This window comes from Ovis canadensis, chromosome 25 (assembly GCF_042477335.2).
Source record: "Ovis canadensis isolate MfBH-ARS-UI-01 breed Bighorn chromosome 25, ARS-UI_OviCan_v2, whole genome shotgun sequence".
Classification (NCBI taxonomy): domain Eukaryota; kingdom Metazoa; phylum Chordata; class Mammalia; order Artiodactyla; family Bovidae; genus Ovis; species Ovis canadensis.
This window is the reverse complement of record NC_091269.1, coordinates 25,680,324-25,708,163: the sequence shown is the minus strand read 5'-3', so window position 1 is coordinate 25,708,163 and position 27,840 is coordinate 25,680,324. Positions and strand designations below refer to the sequence as shown.

At 38.4% G+C, this 27,840-nt stretch overlaps 1 protein-coding gene across 6 annotated transcripts in view; it reads left to right on the top strand.

The window, feature by feature from the left end:
• ARID4B (AT-rich interaction domain 4B) overlaps positions 1-27,840 on the top strand; it is a 140,085-nt gene that overhangs the window by 109,156 nt on the left and 3,089 nt on the right. For 5 of the 6 annotated variants that reach the window (XM_069571575.1, XM_069571577.1, XM_069571573.1 and 2 more), the window contains 6 exons: positions 6,943-7,027; positions 9,454-9,652; positions 18,551-19,765; positions 22,538-22,651; positions 25,080-25,295; positions 26,378-26,524. In XM_069571575.1, the coding sequence (XP_069427676.1) occupies positions 6,943-7,027; positions 9,454-9,652; positions 18,551-19,765; positions 22,538-22,651; positions 25,080-25,295; positions 26,378-26,524 (1,976 nt within the window). Of the gene's footprint in view, positions 1-6,942; positions 7,028-9,453; positions 9,653-18,550; positions 19,766-22,537; positions 22,652-23,309; positions 23,775-25,079; positions 25,296-26,377; positions 26,525-27,840 lie in introns of those variants that run through there. The other variant, XM_069571578.1, reaches the window with a different exon arrangement.

The following is a 27,840-nucleotide window of genomic DNA, read 5'->3' as shown; positions in this document are numbered from 1 at the left end:
ATTTTTATCTTTTACAATCTGTATGTGTATTTTAAATAATGAGTTTTAAAATATTTTGTCAGTTCAGTTTTGCTTTTGAAGTTATTTGTGCATTATTCTGCATGTAATTATTGTGTGGGTATATGTAAATACATGACTGATAATATTTCTTTGACAGTGGTTTAGTTGGGTTTAAAAAAGAGCCAAAATCTGAATTATTGTGGGCACAGTAACCGTTTTGGTATCTTATGTCTGGTTGACGAATGCTCTTTTCCATTTTTATTGTTGCTAAATGATTTCTTAGATGATTTGCCAACACATCCAAACAAAAATCAAAACGTTTTCATTTTAGAACTCTTCATTTTTCTCTGGTGAGAGCAAGTATGCTATGGTCTCTGAATGGTTCCTTTTAGCTTTGCATAAATATTTTAATTCAACACATTAAAATTTCAAATATTATGTAGCTGCTTTTTTGGGAAGGGTTCAGAAGATTTGTATTGTTGCCATGTCATGGCTGACTACCGTTGTCCTCTGTTAAATTGTAAGCTCCTTGAGAAGAGGCTGTGGTGCATTCATTGCCCAGCGCCTAGTGCACAGCCTCTCCCATGACAGGTACCTAACAAATACTTGTCCAGTGAACAAGCCCTTGTGCAGACTTCTAGTCTGGGGTTTCGTTGGAGGTTTTAACTTGGGGGATCATCTGTTCTACTTTTCTTTGTTTTATGGAGGTCAGGGAGCCAACTGCTAGAAGGTAAATGAGTTGCCCACGCTCTGTTCTTTCATGTTTATTCCATTAGTTGAACGTTAGATGATACCAACAGATTTTCCCCGAGTCAGTATATTCTTTGAAAATGTTTTCCTTAGTACTTTAAATATCAGATGAGATACTTATCTAGGCTCCACACATTAATTACAAAGAGTTTATTGATAACTGACTTGAAAAAGTGTGGTCTAATCACTAACAGGTTCAGTCTTCATTTTTGTATTCCGTTTGTTCACGTTTGCTTCAGTATTTGTTTTTCCTGGTTTTTTAATATTCGTTGTTTAATGACAGTATTTAGTAATTTTCATTTCCTTGTGCTCTTGCAAGCTGTATTTCCTTTTGTCATGAAGAGGCCAGTTGCTCTCTTCAGTTTCCAAATTTAAAGTCCAGTTATAGGCAGTACTGGAGAAGGAAGTGGCAACTGACTCCAGTATTCTTGGCTGCAGGATACCATGGACAGAGGAACTTGGCGGGCTACAGTCCATAGGGTTGCAATGAGTCGGACATGACTGAAGTGACTTAGCATGTGTGCATGTAGTCGGTGCAGTTTTTATCAATAATCTAGAGTACCTGGTTTTCCTCGGACATTCTCAAAAAACTCTGATGCTTGAATTAAAGTTGCAAGTCATTTTGTTCATAGGCCAACTGCTTAGCTTCAATTTCTTTACTAGTTTTCAAGCTGCATTATCACAAAACATGATAGCTGACAGCAATGGGCTTGCTGTCCTTGGGGGAAAATCTAGGTATTTAGCAATGAAGTGGTTTCTTGGAATACCTATTGCCCTGAATAGCTGTTAATAGTGTTCTTCATTCACAGTTGAGAGTCCGCATTGGACCGTGCATTCTAACGTCTTGGTTCCCTTTGTGGTGTTTAAAGCAGAATCAGGGGCACTGGAGAGCCACGGGGACAGGACGACCACATGGCTGAGGGTGAAAGCATGTTCATTCGTTTGGGAATGTTTGAGAGGAGGAGGAAAGCATCTTAAAACCAGAAAATGTGTATTTGCCTTAATTTTTTAAATTCCTGTTTTCTTTAAAGAGGTTATTTTTTAAAATTTATTTTTAAATTTAAGTATATTTGCTTTATACAGTTTTATTGTCTTCTGTCAAACCTCAACATGAATCAGCCATAGGTATACATATATCCCCTCCCTTTTGAACCTCCCTGCCATCTCCCTCCCCACCCTACCCCTCTAGGTTGATACAAAGCCCCTGTTTGAGTTTCCTGAGGTTGTCTATTTTACATACGGTAATGTAAGTTTCCATGTTACTCTTTCCATGCATCTCACCCTCCCCTCCCCTCTCCCCATGTCCATGAATCTGTTCTCTCTGTCTGTTTCTCCACTGCTGCCCTGTGAATAAATTCTTCAGAACCATTTCTCTAGATTCCATATATATGTGTTAGAATATGATATTTATCTTTCTCTTTCTGACTCACTTCACTCTGTATAATAGGTTCTATGTTCATCTACCTCACAAATAGGTTATTTTGAAGGATGAATGAATATCCTACTTGGTATGGTGCCCTGAGGAGGAACTGAGACATGTTTTATGGTCTTTTTTTTTTTTAAGCTACAATTTTCTGCTCTTTGCCACTTCCCCATAATTTCATTTTTTTAATGCAAGATATTTAAATTTAAACTATTTTTCCCATATTCTATCTTCTTGGACTATTTACTTATGCCTAAAGTAAATATGTTGCAATCTCTTTTTAATAAATATTAAATATACTACACAAAAAGTTTTGAGTTGATAGAGAATAAACAGATTCAGTGACAGCTTTTTTTGTAGTTCTGATCTTAATTCTCTTTATTTCACTCAAGTCTTTATTCTTGGTATTTTATAGGGAATCAGAGATCTTAATCCATGATTATTACCTCCTTTATTTAAATTAACAAACACTAGTAAAATAAAAATTAAACTGGCCTAGCTCTGTCTTAAATAATTTAATGTCAATAGTAATTTTGGGATATATCAGTTTGCTTTTGTCTCTTGCGTCAATTTCTTTTTCTCTCCTTTGTGTTCTTTGAAAGTATTCTGTAAAGAAAATAGAACCGTTGAATAATACTCTAGTGAGTAATTACATAATGGGCAAGAACATTTCTTTATATTTAAAATACAGTGATTAGTTATGACATAAGTTTATTTTCTGGTCATTTTTTTTCCCTTGTAAGAGTAGTCAGGCAACTGAGGTGATATTTAGAACCTCATTACATTCTGAAATGTTTGTCTGTTAATGTTTACATTGGTGGTCTCAACCTCAGGGCTTCCCTCGTAACTCAGCTGGTAAAGAATCTGCCTGTAATGCAGGAGACCCCGGTTTGATTCCTGGGTCAGGAAGATCTGCTGGAGAAGGGACAGGCTACCCACTCCAGTATTCTTGGGCTCCCTGGTGGCTCAGATGGTAAAGAATGTGCCTGTAATGCAGGAGACCTGGGTTGGGAAGATCCCCTGGAGAAGAGAATGGTTACTCACTCCAGTATTATGGCCTAGAGAATTCCATGGACTGTACAGTCCATGGGGTCACAAGAGTTGGATATGACTCAGTGACTTTTCACTTTCCCTTTTCTCAGCCTCTGTGTGGGGCAAGGGCATTTGTAATGTGAAGCAGCTACCTTAACCAAAATTCTCACACACTGTTTTCACCTGGTCCCCCTCCTCGTGGGTTCATTCCCACTTTACATTCTTCAGGAGGCTTTTTAGTTGCTGGTCTGGACTCTTCTGTATATGCTGTATACTTGATCAGAATAGGACCTGGCACGCTTTCTCATTCTAGTGTCACATTGTTTAACAGGCCCATTTCCCATTCTTCTCAGGCTCTTCACATACTACTTTTTGGCAAGCCTGTAGTTTGAACAGTCAGTTCAGTTCCATGGTTTGAGTTTCTTAATCTGTGAAATAGGTTCATTGATAGATTTTTTAAGGCATGTTCTAGTTCTGAAGGATATAAATTATAATAACACTAACAATATTATTATTACATTTTATGAAAAGAGCATAAATCTGACTGAAAAATGAAAGTGAAAGTTTCACAGTCAGGTGACTCTGTGCACTGCCGTGGACTGCAGCCCGCCAGGCTCCTCTGTCCATGGAATTCTCCAGGCAAGAGTACTGGAGTGGGCTGCCACTTCCGTCTCCAAAATCTGACTGAGGAAAGACAAGACCTAAAGGAATAGAGTTAGAACAAAGGAATGCCTAAACAGAAGGCATGAAGAAAATGGAATAGAAGGGGGCAAATAATAAGGGAGTCATATAATATTAGCTAATACTTATGGAACCATATCAGTTCAATTCAGTCGCTCAGCTGTGTCTGACTCATTGCCACCCCATGAATTGCAGCACGCCAGGCCTCCCTGTCCATCACCAACTCCCAGAGTTCACTCAAACTCACGTCCATCGAGTCGGTGATGCCATCCAGCCATCTCATCCTCTGTCATCCCCTTCTCCTCCTGCCCCCAATCCCTCCCAGCATCAGAGTCTTTTCCAATGAGTCAACTCTTTGCATGAGGTGGCCAAAGTACTGGAGTTTCAGCTTTAGCATCATTCCTTCCAAAGAACACCCAGGACCGATCTCCTTCAGGATGGACTGGTTGGATCTCATTGCAGTCCAAGGGACTCTCAAGAGTCTTCTCCAACACCACAGTTCAAAGGCATCAATTCTTCAGCGCTCAGCTTTCTTCACAGTCCAACTCTCACATCCATACGTGACCACTGGAAAAACCATAGCCTTGACTAGACGGACCCATATAATTATTCTAATAGGAAACACATCTAAAAAATTTCTCAAAGAATCTCCTAAAACCATGCAGAATGATCAGTAACTTAAAAAATGATTGTTACAGTTTAGTTAAGACCATAGGGTTTAATGACTACTATTCAAATATTTTAGAAGCATGTATATTTTGTTCCATCTAATTCCAGAACCTTTCTCTAGCTTTTTTCCTGACTCAACATTGCTTCCACCCCCATATTCATTACTCAAGATAACCAGTCCTCTGATACCATCTGCAGAGGAGAAGATGTTTACCATATAGCATCTGTACTCTAGTGGTGCTCAGGGTAGCAAGCAGCCTGTGCCATATGGAGTAACCATTATTTTATTTATGTATAGGTTCCTCCTATCTTGTTTCTAAGAAATTTTAAGCAATGTACTGTATCTCTAAGTCATAAAGAAATCATTTTCACAGTACACATTGTAACTATGAAGACAGTGACTATTTTTTGCTTGTTTGATGCATTTGGTGCTCCATATAAAATATACAAGGGTACAGTGTCTTGGTAATATTCTTACACTGAAAGCTACTGTTTTATCCTAATTTGAATTTTATCCTACCTTGACATATAATTCATGTCAAAAATACAAGTCAGATTAGTAGTACACTTATTGGTTGTCAAAGTACCTCGTATTACAAAATTAATTAAACAACAGAATCTTTGGTTCAGTTCAGTTCAGTTCAGTCGCTCAGTTGTGTCCAACTCTTTGCGACCCCATGAATCGGAGCACTGGTTAAAATACTATTATATCTTTCTTTAGCTTATGTTGATGGTATGTGTAACCATCATGAACTATTTTTTCTCACAAGAAAACAGTGTGTTGTGTTTTATTAAAGTGCATAGCATTAATTTCCATAACTATATTCTAATAAGAGCAACTTCTAGAAGTTCACATCCAGCTTTGCAGAGGGTGGAGTTATTTTCCGTTTATTCTTTGCTTTCACTGTCTAATATTGTTAGGAGCTAAATTGCTTTCTTCTCAAGCATAATGCAATTTTTAGCATTAATGGGAAAATTTATAATATGTAAATATACAGGTAGGTGCTAATGTGCCAGTATACATACCAGAGGAGTGTTTTTAGTAGAAGAATAATATTTGCTTTATACTGAATAAACTGAAGTCTCAGGTTGAGAATGTCTTGACCACATAGCTAGTCAGCAGGGATTATGTAAAGACTTTTCTAGAACTCATTCCATCCTTTCCTCATCCTAATTATCACTGTGGCCCTCACCAGCTTCCAGCAGACACCAGCCTACCCCTTGTGGGGTTGAGCTGTCAACGTTGCTGCAGGCCACAGTTTGCACCAGCAGTCTAGCTCTGCCTGGGAGTCCTTATAGATACTTGCTAGACCTATTCTGGGGCTTCCCAGGTGGCGCTAGTGGTAAAGAACCTGCCCTGCCAATGCAGGAGATGCAAGAGACATGGGTTTGATCCCTGGGTTGGGAAGATCCCCTGGAGGAGGGCAAGGCAACCCACTCCAGTATTCTTGCCTGGAGAATCCTATGGACAGAGGAACCTGGTGGGCTACAGTCCATAGTGTCAAAAAGACTTGGACACGATTGAAGGGACTTAGCACGTATGCATACAGGCCTACTCTAGAGCAAGAATATAATTTACTAGTAAGGTAATGACCTAAATCATTTACTTCCTGACTCAGGGTCTTTCTTACTTCACTTAATGCCTCTAATAATGAGGAGATTTTAATTTAAAAGCGCATTTTCAGTTTTTCATGTTCTCAAGTTAAAAATGTCAATCAGTTTTCCATTTTCCAGAATAAATGTATGTGATTTTGAAACATAAAAAGAGGTTTATTTTTAATGTTCCTTCTAGCTGAGTTTGTTACAAAATTAAACTTTTTCCCTCCCTTAAACAAATAGATTTATTGCAGTCAGTAGTAACTTGTGCCCTGTGAACTCCCTCAGACAGGCAGCACCTAGTGGAGAACCCATCACAACTGTTGACTCTCAGCCATCTGTATACGTAGGAAGCAACTCCGAAGCCTGAAAACTTGGCAGTCATGCTTCCCCTTAGCTTCCTGATATGTTTAGGGAAAAATAAACTACTTGCTGCTTACGAAAAGAACAAAGTAAACCAAAAAACGTATAGGAAATACTGTGAGTGCTCTTAATGGTTATTGTATAGCTTTGGTTTCTCTTTGGTGTAACAGAGGAAGTAGTGCTGGTCTAGGAATCCAGAGACCTAGCTGAGCCTTGGCTCAGCCAGCAGCTGAAAGTGTGTCCTGGGACAGGCCACTACATCTCTCGCTGAGCCTTGGTAACTTTGTTCCTTAAACCAGAAAGTTGAACTTAGTGGCCCCCAAGGTTTTATAATATTATGATTCTATTTATGAGGTTCTCTTTAATATGGCATAGTTCCTTCTGTAGTATGTGTTTTGTATATTAACGTTAATTTCCTTTGATTTTAGGTATGACGAATGGATTAAAGCAGATAAAATAGTAAGACCTGCTGATAAAAATGTACCCAAGATAAAACATCGCAAGAAAATAAAGGTAATGAAAGCAAAATATATTTTGCTGTATATTATAGCTCTTAATTAAGGAACCTTTCCTCCAGAGTGAGTTGAGAGACTGCATGTGTGTGTGTGTATGTATGTCTGTGTGTGTCTGTGTGTGTGTTAGTAGCTCTTAATTAAGGAACCTTTCCTCCTGAGTGAGTTGAGAGAGAGACTCTGTGTGTGTGTGTGACTCTGTGTGTGTGTTAGTAGAGTTGGAAATACTCTCTTGAAATAGCCAGTTTATCAAATACTAGATTTGGGTACAATTAATATTGTCAGCTTGTGGAAAGGCATTTTGAAAACAGTACTAAGTGATCTTTGAGGCTTTTTTAGTTCCGACATTGTATAAGTCCACTCACCTAAGATTTCACTTACCCATTTCAACTGTTTCATGCACCTCTGGTCTCCAACTGGGAGCCAAGAAGTAGTGTGTAGCTGGGAACTCTGGGGTTACTGTAATAGCTGTAAACCATTCAGAGGAAGAAAAGAAGGTGCCTGAAGGAAGAGGAGAGCCTAGCTGCAGCTCTTTTGTTCTTCATCATCTTTCTGTCACTATAGATAGTGCTTTAGAATGTGTTCACAAGACCCCAAGAAGCACACACTGCATAGATACCATGGGGAATCTATTAATAATGCACTTGTATGGAAATTAATGTTAGTTTTATATATGATGGGATTAGTCTTGTTCATTCTAAGATTAAATCTTTTTAATGTTTTATTAGAAAGCAGACCATTAACTAGGTTTTAGAATATCTTTTCTCTCTTAATGGCTTTTTACTACTTTGAATGGTATATATAATTGAAGTGTTTGATAGTCCTCCTGAAATTCAATTTTCATTTTAAAAGTGAGGCGCTATTTACTTTCTGGCTAAATGATACTTTTGTGGCCCTACGTACAAAATTTTTCCCCTAAGATTATTACTCTTTTCTCATGATGAAACTGGGTTCATATTTTTAAAGTTTTGGTTTGGCAACTCAGTAGCTACAACTCAGGACACTTGGTCTTTATTGAAAAGTGTGAAAGTCATGCTGTTGCTTCTAAGCTACTAGAAGAATTTTGTGTGTGTGGCAGTAAACAGCCTGTTTCCTTGCACAGAGTAAATTTTAGGAGTTGTATTTCTCAGGTAGAGGATAGGGTAGGGGTAGGAGAAGCAATATTAGAATATTACTTGGGGAATTTTTTCTAAATATTTATTTACGTCTCAGTTTAGTTCTAGGCCCCTCCCAGGCATTTAAAATTGTTGGTCATAAGGGAAGAGGCATGTGAATTTTGGAAAAGCTTCCTAGAAATTATTTAATAATAGTATACCCATCCGTTGATCTCATCTGACTCTGAGAAGACAGCCATTAAAAGCCATATTTGAACTTTGCATGGCGTAGACTATTTCTGCCTTCAGACTGTATGATATATTATGATCTCTGGTATAAAGTGATGAAAAGGCTGGCAAGAATAGGAAAATTAGAGCAGCACTAGTCATTGATAAGCTTTGGTACACATAAGCCTTCTCAGTGCATCCAGAATCTTCAGCTCAGGTGCTCTGAGTAAGTGAATCTCACACTTAAGCATGCGTCACAGTCACCTGGAGAACTTGGTGAAACTCGGATTGCTTGTTCCCATCCCCAGTGATTCTGATTCACTGGCTTTGAGTCTGGTTCGAGGAGTTTTCACTTAAATTGCCAGGAGGTGCTAAGGTCTCTGGGCCCATGGTCCATACTTAGAGAACCACTATCCTAAACAGAATTAACTTCTGTGTATCTAGAATGATACTAACTCTGTACCATCTATGAGAGAACTGTGAAAATAGTCACTCAGCAATCTGTAGAAGTTCCAGGAAATATATTAGCCCCTTCCCGTCTATTCATAAAAAGAGAATTTGGGAAATTTTCTCATTTTTTCATGAAACATTAATTTATCAATGCAGGAAGGATGTCCCACTGACTTGACTTTATAGCAAGTCATTTGTTTCTTTCCAGTTGTCAACTGAAGATAACTAAAATTTTATCATTCCCAACCCTCATTTTATATTGAGAATCTTCCAGGTTTTAAAACTACCAGATTGAAATTGTGTTTCTTTTTTAAAGAGTGAATATTTAAGCCTATTGTGATTTCATTTTTATAGAGTTTGTAACACCAGTTATTAGCAGTATGGAGGTTTGCTTTTCTTAATTGCCTATATGATTGCTAATTTATTTCCATTAATAAAATATAAATATTAGAAACTTTATTTCTCATCCTATAATATTTGTTAGATAAGTTTGAAAAAACATCTCTGACTGTTTTGTGGGACTTTATATTCTTTTTATGATTTTTAGTAATGTAGTCTATAGCTTTGAGTTAAAAATGAGTTTTAGCATTGTTACTAATGAATGCTTCATGATAAATTATGACTAACATAGGATACCTTTTTTTCCTTAACTTAGAATAAATTAGACAAAGAAAAAGACAAAGATGAAAAATACTCTCCTAAAAACTGTAAACTCCGGCGCTTGTCAAAACCGCCATTTCAGACAAATCCATCTCCTGAAATGGTATCCAAATTGGATCTTACTGATGCCAAGAACTCTGATACAGCTCATATTAAATCCATAGAAATCACTTCAATCCTTAATGGACTTCAAGGTAAACATAGCGAGCATCCTGTTGCATGCAAGTATTTGTTTTAAATGTCTTTAATTTTTATAAATCAAATGCTATAAAGGTAATTCATTGACATTATCAAGTTCTCTTTTTTAATTGAAGCATAACTTTGACTCTGTTATTACTTGAAATCAGCCATTGATTTTATTTTTTTTACAACTGTATTAAATCTGTATATACTCCTAAAGAGGATATTATTTACTTTTTTTTAAAACTGTGGCAAACATAAACCTAACTATGTAAAAAAAGACAGTATTTTCACTTCAATGAAGGTTCATCTGAATAGAGTTTCCAGGTGATATTCAGGTTCTTTGTGAGTCTACAAAGACCTCTCTCAGGAAATTCAGTGGGGCAATGTTATTAGGGCCTTCTAGGAAACAAGCTGGTTTTAGAAAAGGCAGAGGAACCAGAGATCAAATTGCCAACATCCGCTGGATCATTGAAAAAGCAAGAGAGTTCCAGAAAAACATCTATTTCTGTTTTATTGACTATGCCAAAGCCTTTGACTGTGTGGATCACAATAAACTGTGGAAAATTATTCAAGAGATGGGAATACCAGACCATCTGACCTGCCTCTTGAGGAATCTGTATGCAGGTCAGGAAGCAGCAGTTAGAACTGGACATGGAACAACAGACTGGTTCCAAATAGGAAAAGGAGTACGTCAGGGCTGTATATTGTCACCCTGCTTATTTAACTTACATGCAGAGTAAATCATGAGAAACACTGAGCTGGAAGAAACACAAGCTGGAATCAAGATTGCCGGGAAAAATATCAATCACCTCAGATATGCAGATGACACCACCCTTATGGCAGAAAGTGAAGAGGAACTAAAAAGCCTGTTGATGAAAGTGAAAGTGGAAAGTGAAAAAGCTGGCCTAAAGCTCAACATTCAGAAAACGAAGATCGTGGCATCCGGTCCCATCTCATCATGGGAAATAGATGGGCAAACAGTGGAAACAGTGTCAGACTTTATTTTTCTGGGCTCCAAAATCACTGCAGATGGTGACTGCAGCCATGAAATTAAAAGACACTTACTCCTTGGAAGGAAAGTTATGACCAACCTAGATAGTATATTCAAAAGCAGAGACATTACTTTGCCGACTAAGGTCCATCTAGTCAAGGCTATGGTTTTTTCTGTGGTCATGTATGGATGTGAGAGTTGGACTGTGAAGAAGGCTGAGTGCCAAAGAATTGATGCTTTTGAACTGTGGTGTTGGAGAAGACTTGAGAGTCCCTTGGACTGCAAGGAGATCCAACCAGTCCATTCTGAAGGAGATCAGCCCTGGGATTTCTTTGGCAGGAATGATGCTAAAGCTGAAACTCCAGAACTTTGGCCACCTCTTGTGAAGAGTTGACTCACTGGAAAAGACTCTGATGCTGGGAGGGATTGGGGGCATGAGGAGAAGGGGAGGACAGAGGATGAGATGGCTGGATGGCATCACTGACTCAATGGACGTGAGTCTGAGTGAACTCCGGGAGTTGGTGATGGACAGGGAGGCCTGGCATGCTGCGATTCATGGGGTCGCAAAGAGTCGGACACGACTGAGCGACTGAACTGAACTGAGGAAACATCAGGGCTCTCAGGAATATCTGACATAATCTTAGTGGATGACCAAAAGAATTATGCTCTGTGCTATTGATAAGATGCTCTGTATGTTCTGATTTTAGGCTGCCCAAATATACTCCTAATTTTCAGGTGTAGGTCAAAACAAAATGTTTCTGCTGGGTAAGATGATGTCATTGCCTGATCCAGGTAATGGCACAAAAGAGATTGAGCAGAGAGCTGGAATCTTATCACCAAATGGTTGGAACAAGCTAATATAGGAAGAATCTAACTGATGGCAAGAGGCATTCTGATGATGATAGAAGTCATATGAGTTCCTTTGGAAATAACACCACACAGGTCTGGACTGGTTTCCTTCTGTGTCTGATGCATAGTTCTCTTCCTGGGAACTTTTTAAAGCTCTCTCTTCAAAGTAGTCCCTAAAATTTTTTTCTTTCGGGTATCTGATTTTTTAAAACATCTTTGGTATACCCACTGTGATGGAACACATTCTTCCATTCTCTAGTAGATGTTAAGAACAAGTGAGTAAGAGGGAAGATAAAGACTATCCATATTTGAAAACATTATTTATGGTCCGGCAGGGTTGGAAGTTTTTCCTTAATTATTTTATTGGCATTGTTCAGCTGTATTTTTCCTTCAGTGTTTTCTGTGAAATCCAGAGCTCTTGTCCCTGATTCTTTGTGGATGACTTGTTTTATGGCTTGCTTTTTGCCTTCCCTTTCTCTGAAATCTGGAATCTTTGTTTTGAATGTTTTCAAATTGCACAAAGATTATCCCTTTTGTGGATATATTTTCATCTATTGTAATGTGTACTTGCTAAGCCGCTTCATTCTACAAACTTGTATCTTTCTGTTCTGGATCAGTTCAGTTCCATTTAGTCGCTCAGTCATGTCCAACTCTTAGCGACCCCATGAATTGCAGCACGCCAGGCCTCCTTGTCCATCACCAGCTCCCGGAGTTCACTCAAACTCAACATCCATCGAGTCGGTGATGCCATCCAGCCGTCTCATCCTCTGTGGTCCCCTTCTCCTGCCCCCAATCCTTCCCAGCATCAGAGTCTTTTCCAATAAGTCAGCTCTTCACATGAGGTGGCCAGAGTATTAGAGTTTCAGCTTTAGCAGCATCATTCCTTCCAACGAACACCCAGGGCTGATCTCCTTTAAAATGGACTGGTTGGATCTCCTTGCAGTCCAAGGGACTCTCAAGTCTTCTCCAACACCACAGTTCAAAAGCATCAATTCTTTGGCACTCAGCCTTCTTCACAGTCCAACTCTCACATCCATACATGACCACAGGAAAAACCATAGCCTTGACTAGATGGACCTTTGTTAGCAAAGTAATGTCTCTGCTTTTGAATATGCTATCTAGGTTGGTCATAACTTTTCTTCCAAGGAGGAAGCGTCTTTTAATTTCATGGCTGCAGTCACCATCTGCAGTGATTTTGGAGCCCCCCCAAAATAAAGTCTAGTTTTCTTGAAATCTTTTGTTGATTTTTCTCCGGTACACTTCCGTATTCTTTCCCCTACTCCTCTCTCCTCCCTTTCTCTCTTTTGAACCCTGCCATTATATTAATATTGAACCTTCTGCAGTATACTCTAATGTAGTCAACTTTTCTCAGAGATACATGATTGATTGTTTTGTCTTCCTCTTCTAGTTTCTTAGAAATTTTCTTGATTTTATCTTTTAATCCTTTTATTGTTTAGTACTCTAATGCTTATTGACAGCTGTAATGTTTTTTCTTTTTAAGAACTCTTTTCTACATGCTCCATATAATTCTGTTATAAAATGGGTGGGTGCAATATCTTGTTTCTCATTTCATTCTTTTTTATTGTACTAGAGTTGATTAACAATGTTGTGTTAGTTTCTGGTATATAGCAAAGTGGTTCAATTATATATGTAGTCTTTTTTCATATTCTTTTCCTTTATGGTTTATTACAAGATTTTGAATATAATTCCTTGTGCTATACAGGACCTTGTTGTTTATTTTACGTATAGTAGTTTGTATCTGCTAATCCCAAACCCCTAACTCACCCACTCCACTCCTTTTCCCCTTTGTTAGTCATGTTTGTTTTCTGTGTCTTCAAGTCTATTTCTTTTTCAAAATAATTTACTTGTGTCATAATTTAGGTTCCACGTGTAAGTGATGGCATATGTTATTTGTCTTTCTCTGATTTAACTTCATTTAGTGTGATAGTCTCTAGATCCATCCATGTTGCTTCAAATGGCATTGTTTCCTCCTTTTTGTATGGCTGAGGAGTATCTCATTGCATAAATGTGCCACACCTTATTTATCCATTTATCTGTCAGTGGCCATTTCGGGTTGCTTCTGTGGCTTGGCTATTGTAAATACTGCTGCTGTGCACATTGGGATACGTGTATCTTTTCAAATTATAGTTTTCCCCAGATGTCCCAGGAGTGGGATTGTTGGATCATACAGCAGGAAAGACTAAAAACTCTGTTTTTAGCTTCTTTAAGGCGCCTACATACTCTTTTTCATAGTGGCTACATCAGGTTACTTTCCCACCAGCAGTGTACGAGGGTTCCCTTTTCTCCACACCTTCTCCAGGATTTGTTATTAGTAAACTTTTTAATGATGGCCATTCTGACTGGTGCCTCATTATAGTTTTGATTTGCATTTCTCTGGTACTTGGTGATGTTAAGCATCTTTTCATGGGCCTGTTGGCCATCTGTCTGTCTGCTTTAGAGATAGGTAGGTCTAGGTCTTCTTCCCATGTTTCAGTTGGGTCATTTGTTCCTTTTTTGTTGTTGAGTTGTATGAGCAATTTGTATATTTTGGAAATTAAGCCTTGTCAGTTGCCTCGTTTGCAAATATTTTCTCTCAGTCCATAGGTTGTGATTTCCTTTGTAGTTTCCTTTGTGATTTCCTTTGTAGCAAAATCTTAACTAATTTGATTAGGTCACATTTGTTTATATTTGCTTTTATTTCTGCTGCTTTGGGAGATGAACCTAAGAAAACACTGGTACAATTTATGTCAGAGAATGTTTTATCTGTGATCTCTTCTAGGAGTTTTAGGGTGTCATGTCTTAAACTTAACTCTGAACTGTTTTGAGTGTATTTTTGTATATGGTGTGCGGGTGTGTTTTGACTTCATTGATTTACATTTAGCAGTCCAGCTTTTCCAACACCACTTGTATACAAAGTGTGGCAGAAGGTGATGGAGGTATTAACAAGAGAATTCTCATTGCTTATATATGTTAACAAATAGTATATTATTAAGAGATGATGATAGTAACTATGAATGGAAATAGTTACAAGATTTTGGAAGCTGGGGAAGGAAGAAAAGAGGAGCTGTTGGTGTTTTGTTATGAGAGTAAATTAGTTTTCACTGTTTATATGTATTTCTTGCTCCTTCATTGATTACAGCCTTACTGTGGTAAAGGGGCCTGTGTAACTCAGTGAAGCTATGAGCCATGCTATGTAGGGCCATCCAAGATGGACCGGTCATAGTGGAGAGTTCTGAAAAAATGTGGTCCACTGAAGGACAGAATGGCAAACCACTCCAGTACTCTTCCCATGAACAGTATGAAAAGGCAAAAAGATATGACACCTGAAGATGAGCCTCTCAGATCAGAAAGTGTCCAATATGCTACTAGGGAAGAGCAGACAGCAATTGTTATTAGCTCCAGAAAGAATGAAGAAGCTATGCCAAGGCGGAAATGCCACTCAGTTGTGGATGTGTCTAGTGTGAAAGTAAGTCCAGTGCTGTACAGAGCAGTGTGGAATAGGAACCCAGGATGTTAGGTCCATGAATCAAGGTAAATTGGATGTGGTGAAGAAGGAGGTGGCAAGAGTGAACATTGACATCTTAGGAATCAGTGAACTAAAATGGACAGGAATGGGCAGATTTAATTTAGATGACCTATATATATCTACTACTGTGGGCAAGACTCCCTTAGAAGAAATGGAGTAGCCCTAATACTCAAAAGAAGAGTCTGAAATGCAGTACTTCGGTGCAGTCTCAAAAATGACAGAATGATCTCAATTTGTTTCCAAGGCAAACCATTCAGCATCACAGTAATCAAGTGTATGCCCCAATCATGAATGCTGAAGTGGCTGAAGTTGACTGATTTATGAAGACCTACAAGACCTTCTAGAACTAACACCCCCCGCCCCCCCCAAAAATGTCCCTTTCATCATAGGGGATTGGAATGAAAAAGTAGTAGGAAGTCAGGAGATACCCAGAATAACAGACAAGTTTGGCCTTGGAGTAAAAAATGACACATGGCAAAGGCTAACAGAGTTTTGTCAAGAAAACACTCTGGTCATAGCAAACACCCTTTTCCAACAACACAAGAGACGACTCTGTACATGGACATCCCCAGATGGTTAATACCGAAATCAAATTGATTATATTCTTTGCAGCCAAAAATGGAGAAGCTCTATATAGTCAGCAAAAATGACACCCGGAGCTGACTGTGGCTCAGATCATGAGCTTCTTATTGCAAAACTGAAGCTTAAATTGGTCATGAGTTTCTTACTGCAAAATTGAGGCTTAAATTGAAGAAAGTAGGGAAAACCGCTAGGCCATTCAGGTATGCCCTAAATCAAATCCCTTGTGATTATACAGTGGAAGTGATGAATAGATTTAAGGGATTAGATCTTGTAGACAGAATGCCTGATGAACTATGGACGGAGATTTGTAACAATTGTACCGGAGGCAGTGACCAGAACCATCCCCAAGAAAAGAAATGCAAGAAGCAAAGTGGTTGTCTGAGGAGGCTTTACAAATAGCTGAGAAAAGAAGACAAGTGAAAGACAAGGGAGAACAGGAAAGATACACTCAACTGAATGCAGAGTTTCAAAGAATAGCAAGGAGAGATAAGAAAGCCTGCCCCAGTGATCAGTGCAAAGAAATAGGGGAATACAATTGAATGAGAATGACTAGAGATCTCTTCAAGAAAACTGGAAATAGCAAGGGAACATTTCATGCAAGAATGGGCATGATAAAGGAGAAAAATGGTAAGGACCTAATAGAAGAAGAAGAGATTGAGAAAGGTGGCAAGAATATCCAGAACCGTACAAAAAAAGTCTTAATGGCCTGGATAGCCACGATAGTGTAATCACTCACCTAGAGCCATACATCCTGGAGTGTGAAGTCAGGTGGGCCTTAGGAAGCATTATTATGGAAAAAGCTAGTGGAGGAGATGGAATTCCAGCTGAACTATTAAATCCTAAGAGATGATGCTGTTAAAGCGCTACATTCAGTATGTCAGCAAATTTGGAAAACTCACCAGTGGCCACAGGATTAGAGAAGGTCAGTATTTATCCCAGTCTCAAAGAAGGGCAGTGCCATGGAATGTTCTAACTACTGTACTTGTTTCACATGCTAATAAAGATTATGTTCAGAATCCTTCAAGCTAGGCTTTAATAGTACATGAACTTCCAAATGTACAAGCTGGGTTTAGAAAAGGCAGAGGAACCAGAGATCAAATAACCAACATTTATTGGCTCATAAGGAAAGTGAGGGAATTCCAGAAAAACATCTACTTCTGCTTCCTTGACTATGCTAAAGCCTTTGACTGTATGGATCACAACAAACTGTGCAAATTTCTTAGAGAGATGAGAATACCAGACCACCTGACCTGCTTCTTGAGAAACCTGTATGCAGGTCAGGAAGCAACAATTAGAACCGGACATGATACAACAGACTGGTTCAAAATTGGGAAAGAAGTATGACAAGGCTGCAGATTGTCACCCTGCTTATTTAACTTCTGTGCAGAGTGTATGCTAAGTCATTTCAATCGTGTCCAACTCTTTGAGACCCTATGAACTGTAGTCTGCCAGACTCCTCTGTCCATGGCATTCTCCAGGCAAGAATACTGTTTTGGGTTGCCATGCCCTCCTCCAGGGGATCTTCCCAACCCAGGGATCGAACCCATGTCTCTCTCATTTCCTGCATTGGCAGGCAGGTTCCTTACCACTCGTGCCGCCTGGGAAGCCCTTTAAACAGAGTACATCATGCGAAATGCTAAGCTGGGTGAATCACAAGCTGGAATCAAGATTGCTGGGAGAAATATAAATAACCTCAAATATACAGATAATACCATTCTTAATGGTAGAAAGTGAAGAGAAATTAAAAGGCTTCTTGTTGAGCATGAAAGAGGAGAGTGAAAAAGCTGGCTTAAAACTCAACATTCAAAAAATGAAGATCATGGGATCTGATCCCATCACTTCATGATGAATAGATGGGGAAAAAGTGAAAACCAATAGATTTTATTTTCTTGGGCTCCAAAATCCCTGCAGACAGTGACATGAAGTTAAAAGACCCTTGCTACTTGATAGAAAAGCTATGACAAACCTAGACAGCATATTAAAAACCAGAGACATCCCTTTGCTGACGAAGGTCCATATAGTCAAAGCTGTGATTTTTCCAGTAGTCATGTATGGATGTGAGAGTTGGACTATAAAGAAAGCTGAGCACTGAAGAATTGATGCTTTTGAACTGCGGTGTTGGGGAAGACTCTTGAGAGTCCCTTGAAGTACAAGGAGATCCAACCTTTGCATCCTAAAGGAAATCAGTCCTGAATATTCATTGGAAGGACTGATGCTGAAGCTGAAATTCCAATACTTTGGCCACCTGATGCGAAGAACTGACTTACTTGAGAAGACCCTGATGCTGGAAAAGATTGAAGGCGGGAGAAGGGATGAGATGGTTGAATGGCATCATTGACTCAATGGACATGAGTTTGAGTAAACTCTGGGAGTTTGTGATGGACAGGGAGGCCTTGGCATGCTGCAGTCCATGGGGTTGCAAAAAAGTCAGACATGACTGAGCGACTGAACTGAACTGATGTTTGTATAAAGTTAATTGTGTTTTCAAAGCATCTGTGGTAGAAATACATTGCTTACAAAATTTTTGAGTTGTCATTGCTACATTGAAAGTGAAGACTACACTTTTATAAAAATATACACTTTAGAGTTTGAACATCCTGGAACTACATCCTGACTCCACTATGTTCTGCTCATAAATTTGGATACGATTCTTTCTTTTTTATAATCTACTTTATTGAGGTAAAATTTACAAAGTCACCAGTTTTATGTTTACAATATGATGAGTTTTGGCAAAAGCATACAGTAGTGTCACTCCCACTCTAGTCATGATAGATGACATTTCCATCATTGGGTGAGTGTCTTCTCTCTGAAGCTCAGTTTCCTCAGTTGTAAAATGAGGATAAAACCTAGCAACCTGGAGTGGTTATAAGCATATGAGCTAATACTTGTTTATATTAGTGGGGCCAGAGAAGACATCGCTGCTATTCTTATCATACTCATTGTTTTTTCTTTCTTTTCTAGCTTCTGAAAGTTCTGCTGAAGACAGTGAGCAAGAGGATGAAACAAGTGTTCAGGACCTAGAGAACCATGGCAAAGAAGAATCTAAGATGGATCATTTGACTCACAACAGAAGTGATCTTCCATCCAAAGAGGAACAGAACAGTTCATCTTTGCTTGAAGAAAACAAAGGCCACGCAGATTTGGTAATAGCCAAACCCTTGTCAAAATCTCCAGAAAGCTTAAGAAAAGATATGGAAGCATTATCTGAAGATACTGACTATGAAGAAGAAGATGAAGTCACAAAAAAGAGAAAGGATGTTAAAAAGGACACCGCTGATAAATCTTCAAAGCCACCGGTAAAACGTGGTAAGAGAAGGTACTGCAATACCGAGGAGTGTTTAAAAAGCGGCTCCCCCAGTAAGAAGGAGGATAAGGCCAAGAACAAAGAAGCCCTTTGCATAGAAAACAGTAGCAATAGCTCCTCAGATGAGGACGAAGAAGGAAAGTCCAAAGCCAAGGTGACACCGACTAAGAAGTACAATGGTTTGGAGGAGAAAAGAAAGTCTCTACGGACAACTGGTTTCTATTCAGGATTTTCAGAAGTGGCCGAGAAAAGGATAAAACTTTTAAATAACTCTGATGAAAGACTTCAGAACAGCAGAGCAAAAGATCGAAAAGATGTCTGGTCAAGTATTCAGGGTCAGTGGCCTAAAAAAACGCTGAAGGAGCTTTTCTCAGACTCTGACACTGAGGCCGCAGCCTCCCCACCCCATCCTGCCCCAGAAGAGGGGCCGGCTGAGGGGTCCCTGCAGACTGTGGCTGAGGAGGAGAGCTGCTCCCCCAACACCGATCTGGCTGCCCCGCCCTCGGCCGGTGCAGAGGGCAAACCCACTGAGGAGAAGCCAGCTGAAGTCAGTGACAAAAAATCGGAATTTCCGAGCAGCGGCAGCAATTCAGTGCTCAATACCCCTCCCACAACACCCGAGTCCCCTTCCTCAGTCACCGTGACGGAAGCCAGTCGGCAGCCACCTTCTGTAACAGTGTCAGAGCCGCTGGCCCCAAACCATGAGGAAGTCCGCAGCATCAAGAGTGAGACTGACAGCACAGTCGAAGTGGACAGTGTCGCGGGGGAGCTGCAGGATCTGCAGTCAGAAGGGAACAGCTCGCCCACGGGCTTTGATGCCAGCGTGAGCTCGAGCAGCAGCAATCAGCCTGAGGCAGAGCATCCTGAGAAAGGTGAGGCCCCAGGCCCCAGCGTCATGGTTCATGATCGTCCCCCCTGACGGTTTCAGGGGCTTCATACCCTTCATTACAACATGAGGTGTTTACGTGGAGTACTTGTGTGAGCATGTGAAAGTGGCAATGTGAAAGGTAGTTTGGGTAGTGGAGGGTGGGATGCATTTAACAACTTGAGAATTGAGTGTTTTTTTCACTTCAGCCACCTGTGACATTTCACAGTGGACCAGATCATGTGCTATTTAATAGAAAATGCACCCAGGCTCAAATCCAGACCTGTTTGAAAACTCATTATATACTGGTTGACTGCATGGCATGAGCAGCTTAAATATATTTCTTTAACATTGTTTCTGCAGTTGTCCCATGCAGTTTCTCACTAACATTTTGATTTATTGATGGACTCGTCCACCCTTAACCAAAGTACTCTATGTAGGGATTTGGAGCAAGCAACTGTCCAGGCTGTGCTGTCCTCAGATAATCATGTCAAACTGATTTTTGAGCCTGACTACTGTTTGAGAGTTTGTAAAGGAACTTTCTTGGTTGCCTAGCTTCCAAATTGAAGGACCAGTGTCTATGCTGTACTTCCCTGAAGTCTTAGTGCCTTTTTATTGGTGCCATAGCTCTGACACCATTCTTCTTGTAAACCACTTCATTCAGGTGTCTTTAAATCAGTATACTGTAAGCTGACACTTGGCTTTAAAACACACTTTTCCAGTGTAAAGCACTAGGGTATGTATGTTATATAACATACCAAATTTTATTATACTGATTTCAGGTTTTTAGATAAACTTAAGGAGATACAGTCTAGACCAAATTAGTTAACTTTCAGTTTTCTCTCATAAACCTTTTTTTTTTCCTTTTTCTAGTTTCCCTGAGACATAATTGACATAACTATCTATCACACAAATAATTTTGTCTTAAAACATTTTTCAAAAAATACTAAGTAAAAATATAGTTGCAGTAGATTTCAGTGATCTTTTTTATTTAAATATTTACACACATAGCTACTGTGATTATGTTTGTGTGTTGTACTGTCTCACAGATTTGAATTATCCAGGCATAAATATCCTCAAGATGAAAGAAGCATTTATTACAGATGATTAGAGAAGCTTTCAATAAAATATAATGAACTTTTAATCATAATTCTGAAGAGGTTGCATCCTCACTGTGCTCCTCATATCTAATGAAAGATTGAGATGTGTTTTCAACAAGTCTGATAGCCTATGTCAGTATTACCCTTTTGAATCTTAATCTTAACTATGTTAAAAAGTAAGCAGTTTGAGAACTTCATTTAGGATATATCTGTCTTATCAAATCAAAGCATATTACAGAATTTTTTAGAATTTTATCTCTTTAAAAATAAATTCTTAAGCACTTGTTCCATATGGCTCCTTTTGTCTGCAAAAGGAGTAAATTTATCTGCAGATATTGAATACTTCACTTTATATTAAAAGTAAAAATGTAAGTTTTACAATTTAGATTTAAGATTGCCTTCCAGGTTAGCCTACAGTGAGCTTTTTATTTTTGGAGATGAAAGTTTCAGAATTAAACTCTTTCAGAGAGAAATTTGGCAATTATTGTTAAGATTCTGTACTTTAATATAGGTAATATCTGAATCACTTCCTTTATGGTTCACCTTGTTATATTAAAATAGCCTTAGGGAAAGTTATCAATTAGATGTAACCCATTTAAAAAAACAACTAAAAAGTTGTAAACAAAACATTTAAAATAGCTTGTTCCATTTTTTTACCAACAAAGCCATGTCTTGTATATGTTACCATTGTAACAGGCTTAAGAAACATTTTTAGTAACAAACATGGCATAATTTTATCATAGTATTGATTGTATTGTGGTTATAGTAATAGTATCTGACACTGCAATGGAATAGAGATAAGACTTTATAAGTCTCAGGAAAAAGAGATTACTGTATAGTCTGAAAAGCAATACATATAATTAGACACTAGAAACACAGCAGATGCTGAGGATCCTATTAGAAGTAGAGAAACTGTAGTTTGGACTAGCAGTTAATCATTGAAGCCTGGGCATCAGGGAAGGTAAGACTTGAGCTAATCCTTGAGGAAAAGAGAGACTTTATAATATTTTGGAATAACTTCCTACCAAGATGATGAAATATTTTTTAGAACTACTGCACTGGATTTGTAAATGGTATACATGTTAACCATTGCCCAAGAAGGATATGCATGCTTTATTTGTTTTTCATTTTTAAATGTTTATTTGTTTATTTATTTTTGGTTGTGCTAGGTCTTTGTTGCTGTATAGGCTTTCCTCTAGTTGCGGTGAGCAGGGCCTACTCTTTGTTGCTCTGTGCAGGCTTTTCATTTCAGTGGCTTCTCTAGAAGTCTCCAGCCGGACTCTAGGGCACGAGAGCTTCAGTTGTTGCGACTCCCGCGGTCCAGAGCGTGGGCTCAGTAGCTGTGGTACACAGGCTTAGTTACTCTGCGGCATGTGGGATCTTCCCAGACTAGGGATAGAACCCATGTCTCCTGCATTGGCAGGCAGATTCTTTACCACTCAGCCACCAGGGTAGTGCTTTATTTGCTTTTTAAAAAAACTCTAGGTTTATGATGTGTTATAATTCAGCTCATTAATGACTTTTTAAAATTCTAATAATTTCTGTGATAACTTATAAATCTCAAAGAACATCTGTAGTTTCAGAATTGGTCTATTCTTCTAAAATGTGGAATTAATTTATACCTGGGGACAAGCTTGATTTTATTTTGTGTTACTTAATAGTTCTTTTCCCCATCAAAGCCTGTACAGGTCAGAAAAGAGTGAAAGAAGCTCAGGGAGGAGGAAATTCGTCAAAAAAGCAGAAACGAAGCCATAAGTCTGCAGTGGTAAACAACAAAAAGAAGGGGAAAGGCAGTAAGTGTGAAATCTCTAATGTTTAAATATGAAGATGATGGTGGATGTGTTTTTTTCTCCCTTTAAGAAAAGGGTATTTAGGATATGGGATACTTAATGTTTTGATTGTTGTCTCTACCCCTGCAAAAATCACAGAGAAGTCTCCTGACTGCAGGTAGATTCTAGGATTGAGCAATTTGTTGTTATTCAGCAGTTGTATTGATTGCTGATTTTTAATCTTTTTAAAAAATAATAGCCAGTGTAATATAAACACCAACATTTTTGTTAGTTTTATGTGCAGATTCTTTTGCATTATATATATTACATATTATTAAATATGTAATTGAATTATATATTCTTTTTATTACAGTGAAACTCATTGCTTTGTAATCCATTCAGGCAAAATCAGCCTAGAAGAGAACAACCAAGATAGCTTTAGAGCTATGATTCCAATAGCTGCAGCCTAATATCTTTATCTTCGATATCCTGAACTGTGTATTCAAGAGCAGCTCTAAGAATACAGGGGTTAAATATGTTCTAACTAATGACTTTAGCAATGATTCTTATTTATCAGTCTACAGGAATATATATATTGTATTTCTCCTGAGAGCTGCACGTTTTTTTCTCTCTCTCGTAGACAAAGTACGAAGCAGAAAATATGTAAAGAATTTTTTTTCAGGTGCCCCACACTGACCTCCTGCTGCTCTTCCAGGAGATTCCTGCCACCTCCACTGCCTGACCTTTGCTATCGGCCGGCTTGCCTGCACTTCAGTGCAGAAAAGGGTTTTGCGGCCAGCTCCCCGAGGTTCTGCTGAGCCCATATGACTTCCAGGCGGTGAATATGGCATCCTTCGGGGCCCCGGGCGGCTGTGTTCAGCAAGGCCATGAAAGCCGAGCTGAGGCAGACCACTGCATCAGAGTGGGGCCAAGCCTTGGGTGGCTGAGCTAGGAGTTGCCAGGGGTTCCAGAGCAGCAGTGGGGGGACTGGGAAGGGATTCTTTTAGGACATGTACAAAAGAGTGGTGGAGTTTCTTTACTCCTGAACACCACAGTGGGGAGGAGTTGCTCTGTGTCTTTCCTATCTGGAACACTTTTCAGTTTTTTAGAGCTGAACTATATTTTTTGGAGGGTAGCTATTGTTAAATGAAGAACTGATAAAAGAAAATGGATAAATTTGATGCCAGATTGATGCCACATTTGGAGTAACTGAAAGGATATTCAAGACTTTTTAAATTACATTGTAATGTTTTTATCTTTAAGACTTTTAAATGACATTCTCCAAGAGGGCTCAGTTTCAACAAGTCAGTTGACGTATTCATATAATTTTGAGCTATAGCAGTTGATCATATATTCTTCCATTTTAATTATTGGACTTGTATCTTGGTAAATCAGAATGAGGAAACAGTTCTCTGAGGAGAATTTAGTCAAATGAATTAACTGTCATAGAATCTACAGTAATGCTTGTATCCAGAAAGAGGTAATTTACGGAAATAGCAATTCCATTACCTATTCACATGTCAAGATGTTAAAGATTTCCATTCTGGTACTGAGGCTTTGGGCTTCCCAGGTGACACAGTGATAAAGAACCCATCTACCAATGCAGGAGATAACAGAGACAGAGGTTCGATTCCTGGGTCGGGAAGATGCCTTGAAGTAGGAAATGGCAACCCACACCAGTATTGTTGCCTGGGAAATTCCATGTACAGAGGAGCCTGGCAGGCTACAGTCCATAAAGTCACAAAGAGTCGGACATGACTGAGCGCGTGCGCGCGCGCACACACACACACACTCACACACTTCGTTGAGGTTTTAATCAACAAAGGCAGATTTAACATTATTGCATAGACTTCTGAATTCTTCATAAATTACTGAATATATTTATCAGGGTAAAACCTATGATTTACTTTAGTCAACAGGTTATGATGTAGGAGTTTCTTAAGAAATCACTGTATATATTAAAATTTGGAACTTATTTTCAAAGAACTCTTTATTGAATGTAATGATAGTGTGTCATTGATTTGGCCAGAGAAGTAGGAAAGTGTCGCCTGTACACAATTTAAAATATGAAATTAAGATTTCATATGATTCATTAAAAAAAATGCTGTATTCTATTATCTATATATATATATTTTAATATAGTAGAGTTAAAAGCTATTTAAATAATTACTGCATATTTGGTAATCACCAGATATAATGAAAGATTACTTTGAGTATTTTTTTAATACATTATTGGTGATTCAGGTAAGAAGAGTTTTTGCTTTCCTTAACTGATATGCTGCTATGTTTATACTTGATTATTTTCCAAGTTTTTAGTCAGGGTCTGTTAAAGCAAGTTGTTTACTATAGTAGTGAATGGAAATGGTTAATTTTTAAATTGTCCACTAAAATCTGTAACAAATTATGATTACTTTTCTGTTTACTAATGCTTTAAAAAAATTTTCTTTTTCAGCAAATAGTAGTGATAGTGAAGAACTTTCTGCTGGTGAAAGTGTAACTAAGGCTCAGCCCATCAAATCAGTTTCCACTGGAATGAAGGCTCATGGTACCAAATCTCCTGCTAGGACGCAGTCTCCAGGAAAATGCGGAAAGAATGGCGATAAGGATCCTGACCTCAAGGAACCCAGTAATCGATTACCCAAAGTTTACAAATGGAGTTTTCAGATGTGTAAGTGACATACGCTAAGTCAGAGGTGAAGCAATGGAAACTTCCTCCCAGTAATTTTTTTTCCCCTTGTTGGTTATCCGTTTTAAATACAGCAGTGTGTACATGTCCCCCAAATTCCCTAACTATCCCTTCCCACCATCCTTCTCCCCCCAGCAACCATAAGATTGTTCTCTGTCAGTCTCTTTCTGTTTTGTAAGTTCATTTGTCGTCATTTTCTAGATTCCACATATAAATGGTGCCATGTGATGTTTCCCCTTCTCTGTCTGACTGACTTGACTCAGTATGTTAAGGCATTTGAGGCACATACCAACATTGACTAGATGTTTCTGATATAATGTCAGAAACGTACTATAAAAAATCTAGCGTTGCTCCTGGAAAGTGGATTGTTTAGGGTATACATGAGGCAGAATTTACAATGACTTGCTAATTATTGAAGCTGGATGAGTATAAGTGACTCTGTTATACTACTCTTTGTACCTTTGTATACCTGAAAAATAGCCATTTCAAGTTTTTGTTTGTTTTCTTTTTATAAAGAGATTACTTCAGTGTTTCTCATGCAAGGAAATATTCTTAGGAGATTGAAAATTGCTTCAGAGCATTTGAAAATTTTTCTAACAATGTTAAAGTTATGCATACTTATTAAAAAATCAAAAAAAGAACAGAAAGACAAGAAAAAAATTTTGTTCAGAGTTCTAACATTCAAAAATGTATGCAATTTAAACATTTTGAAAAAAAAAATTTTTGGTGTCTTTCCAGTCTTGTTTCTAAGTATAATTTTTAATGATATACTATGGTGATGCTGTACACATATGTGGATTTTGGGGGGGGGGAAATGTGGAAATTTTAACATCCATGTTTATTTAGGTCATAAGATCTTTAATTCTACACATTCATTCAAAAGTTACCTTGCATGTATTAGTGCTGGGCATTTTTTTAGGCTGGGGAGAAAACTTAGGCAAACAATATTTATAAGCCTTTTTTTAAAGTTTGTCTTGACCTCATTCTGCAACCACACTATATATTCTCTAATATATTAAAATTTTGTTCACAAATGAATATTAATGAAAGTTTTAAATTCACAGCGGACCTGGAAAATATGACAAGTGCTGAACGCATCACAATTCTTCAAGAAAAACTTCAAGAAATCAGAAAACATTATCTATCATTAAAATCGGAAGTAGCTTCCATAGATCGGAGGAGAAAGCGTTTAAAGAAGAAAGAAAGAGAAAGTAAGTGTTTTTACCTTACTTTTCCTAAACACAAAGGAGTTTTGACTCGACAGTTGGGCTCATGTGAACTGTATCTGTGATTCTTCAGGCAGTAACCGCTCTGGCTTATTTTCTTCATCTATGAAATGGAAAAACTTTATCTAAAACAATTATCTCAAACCATAATATTCAATTTCATGGAGCTTACCATCTGCTGCCCTCTAAGAAACTAGTAATATGTCAGATAGTACAAAGCACTGTGAACAGAGTAGAGCAATGCTAAGGCAGTGATTGGGTGGGTTGTGTTAGATTCAGAGTGGCTGTAACATTTTCATTGAACCTGAAGGACCAGAGGGAGTGAGAGAGTTAAAATCTAAGGGAAGGGGGTGGTTTTAATCTGACAGAGCTTCTGAAACAAAGTGCAGGCCTACTTCCAAGATGTTGTCGGTTCGTTTCCATACTGTCACAAAAGAGCAAATGTCACAGTAACGTGTGTCATAGGAATGTCTTTGGTTTTCTAGTGCATATGAAAGTTATATTTACACTGTACTGTAGTCTGTTAAGTGTGCGATAGCATCATGTTCCAAAGAATAATAAACGTACCTCAGTTGAAAATACTTAATTGCTAAAAATGCTAGCCATCATCTGAGCCTTCATTGTGATCATTTTGCTGGTGGAGGGTTTGCCTCAGTGTTGATGGGTGGTGATTGCTGAAGGTTGGCGTGTCTGTGGCAGTTTTTTAACATAAGACTACATTGTAGTACTCTGAAGTTTGCTTTACCAATTGGCTTTTCCTGTCATGAATGATTTCTCTGCAGTGTTGTTTGATGGCATATTACCCACAGTAGAACTTCTTTCAGAATTGAAGTCAGTTTTCTCAAACCGTGCTGCTGTTCGATCAGCTTAAGTTTTTGTTTTATTCTAAATTCTTTATTATTTTAGTAATCAAGAAGTTCACTGTCTTTTATAATAATGAGCATGGTTCATGACATCCCAAAGCAGTTGTGATAGTAACATCAAAACTCACTGCTCCCACCACCATAACAAATATAATAACAGTGAAAAAGTTTGAATTATTGTAAGAATTATCAAAATGCGACACATACAGAAAGTGAGCAATACTGTTGGAAACAATGGTGCCAACAGGTTTGCTGGATACAAGATTGCCAAAAACCTTTTGTAAAAAACAGTATCTTTGAAGCACAGTAAAGCAAAGCACAGTAAAATGAAGTAGATGGACCGCAGGCCTGATTACCTTGGGAAATGGTTTGACTGTGTCTTTGGACAACTAGCTGCCTCCAGTTCTAAGAATGGGTCCCAAGGAAGAATATGTGGCC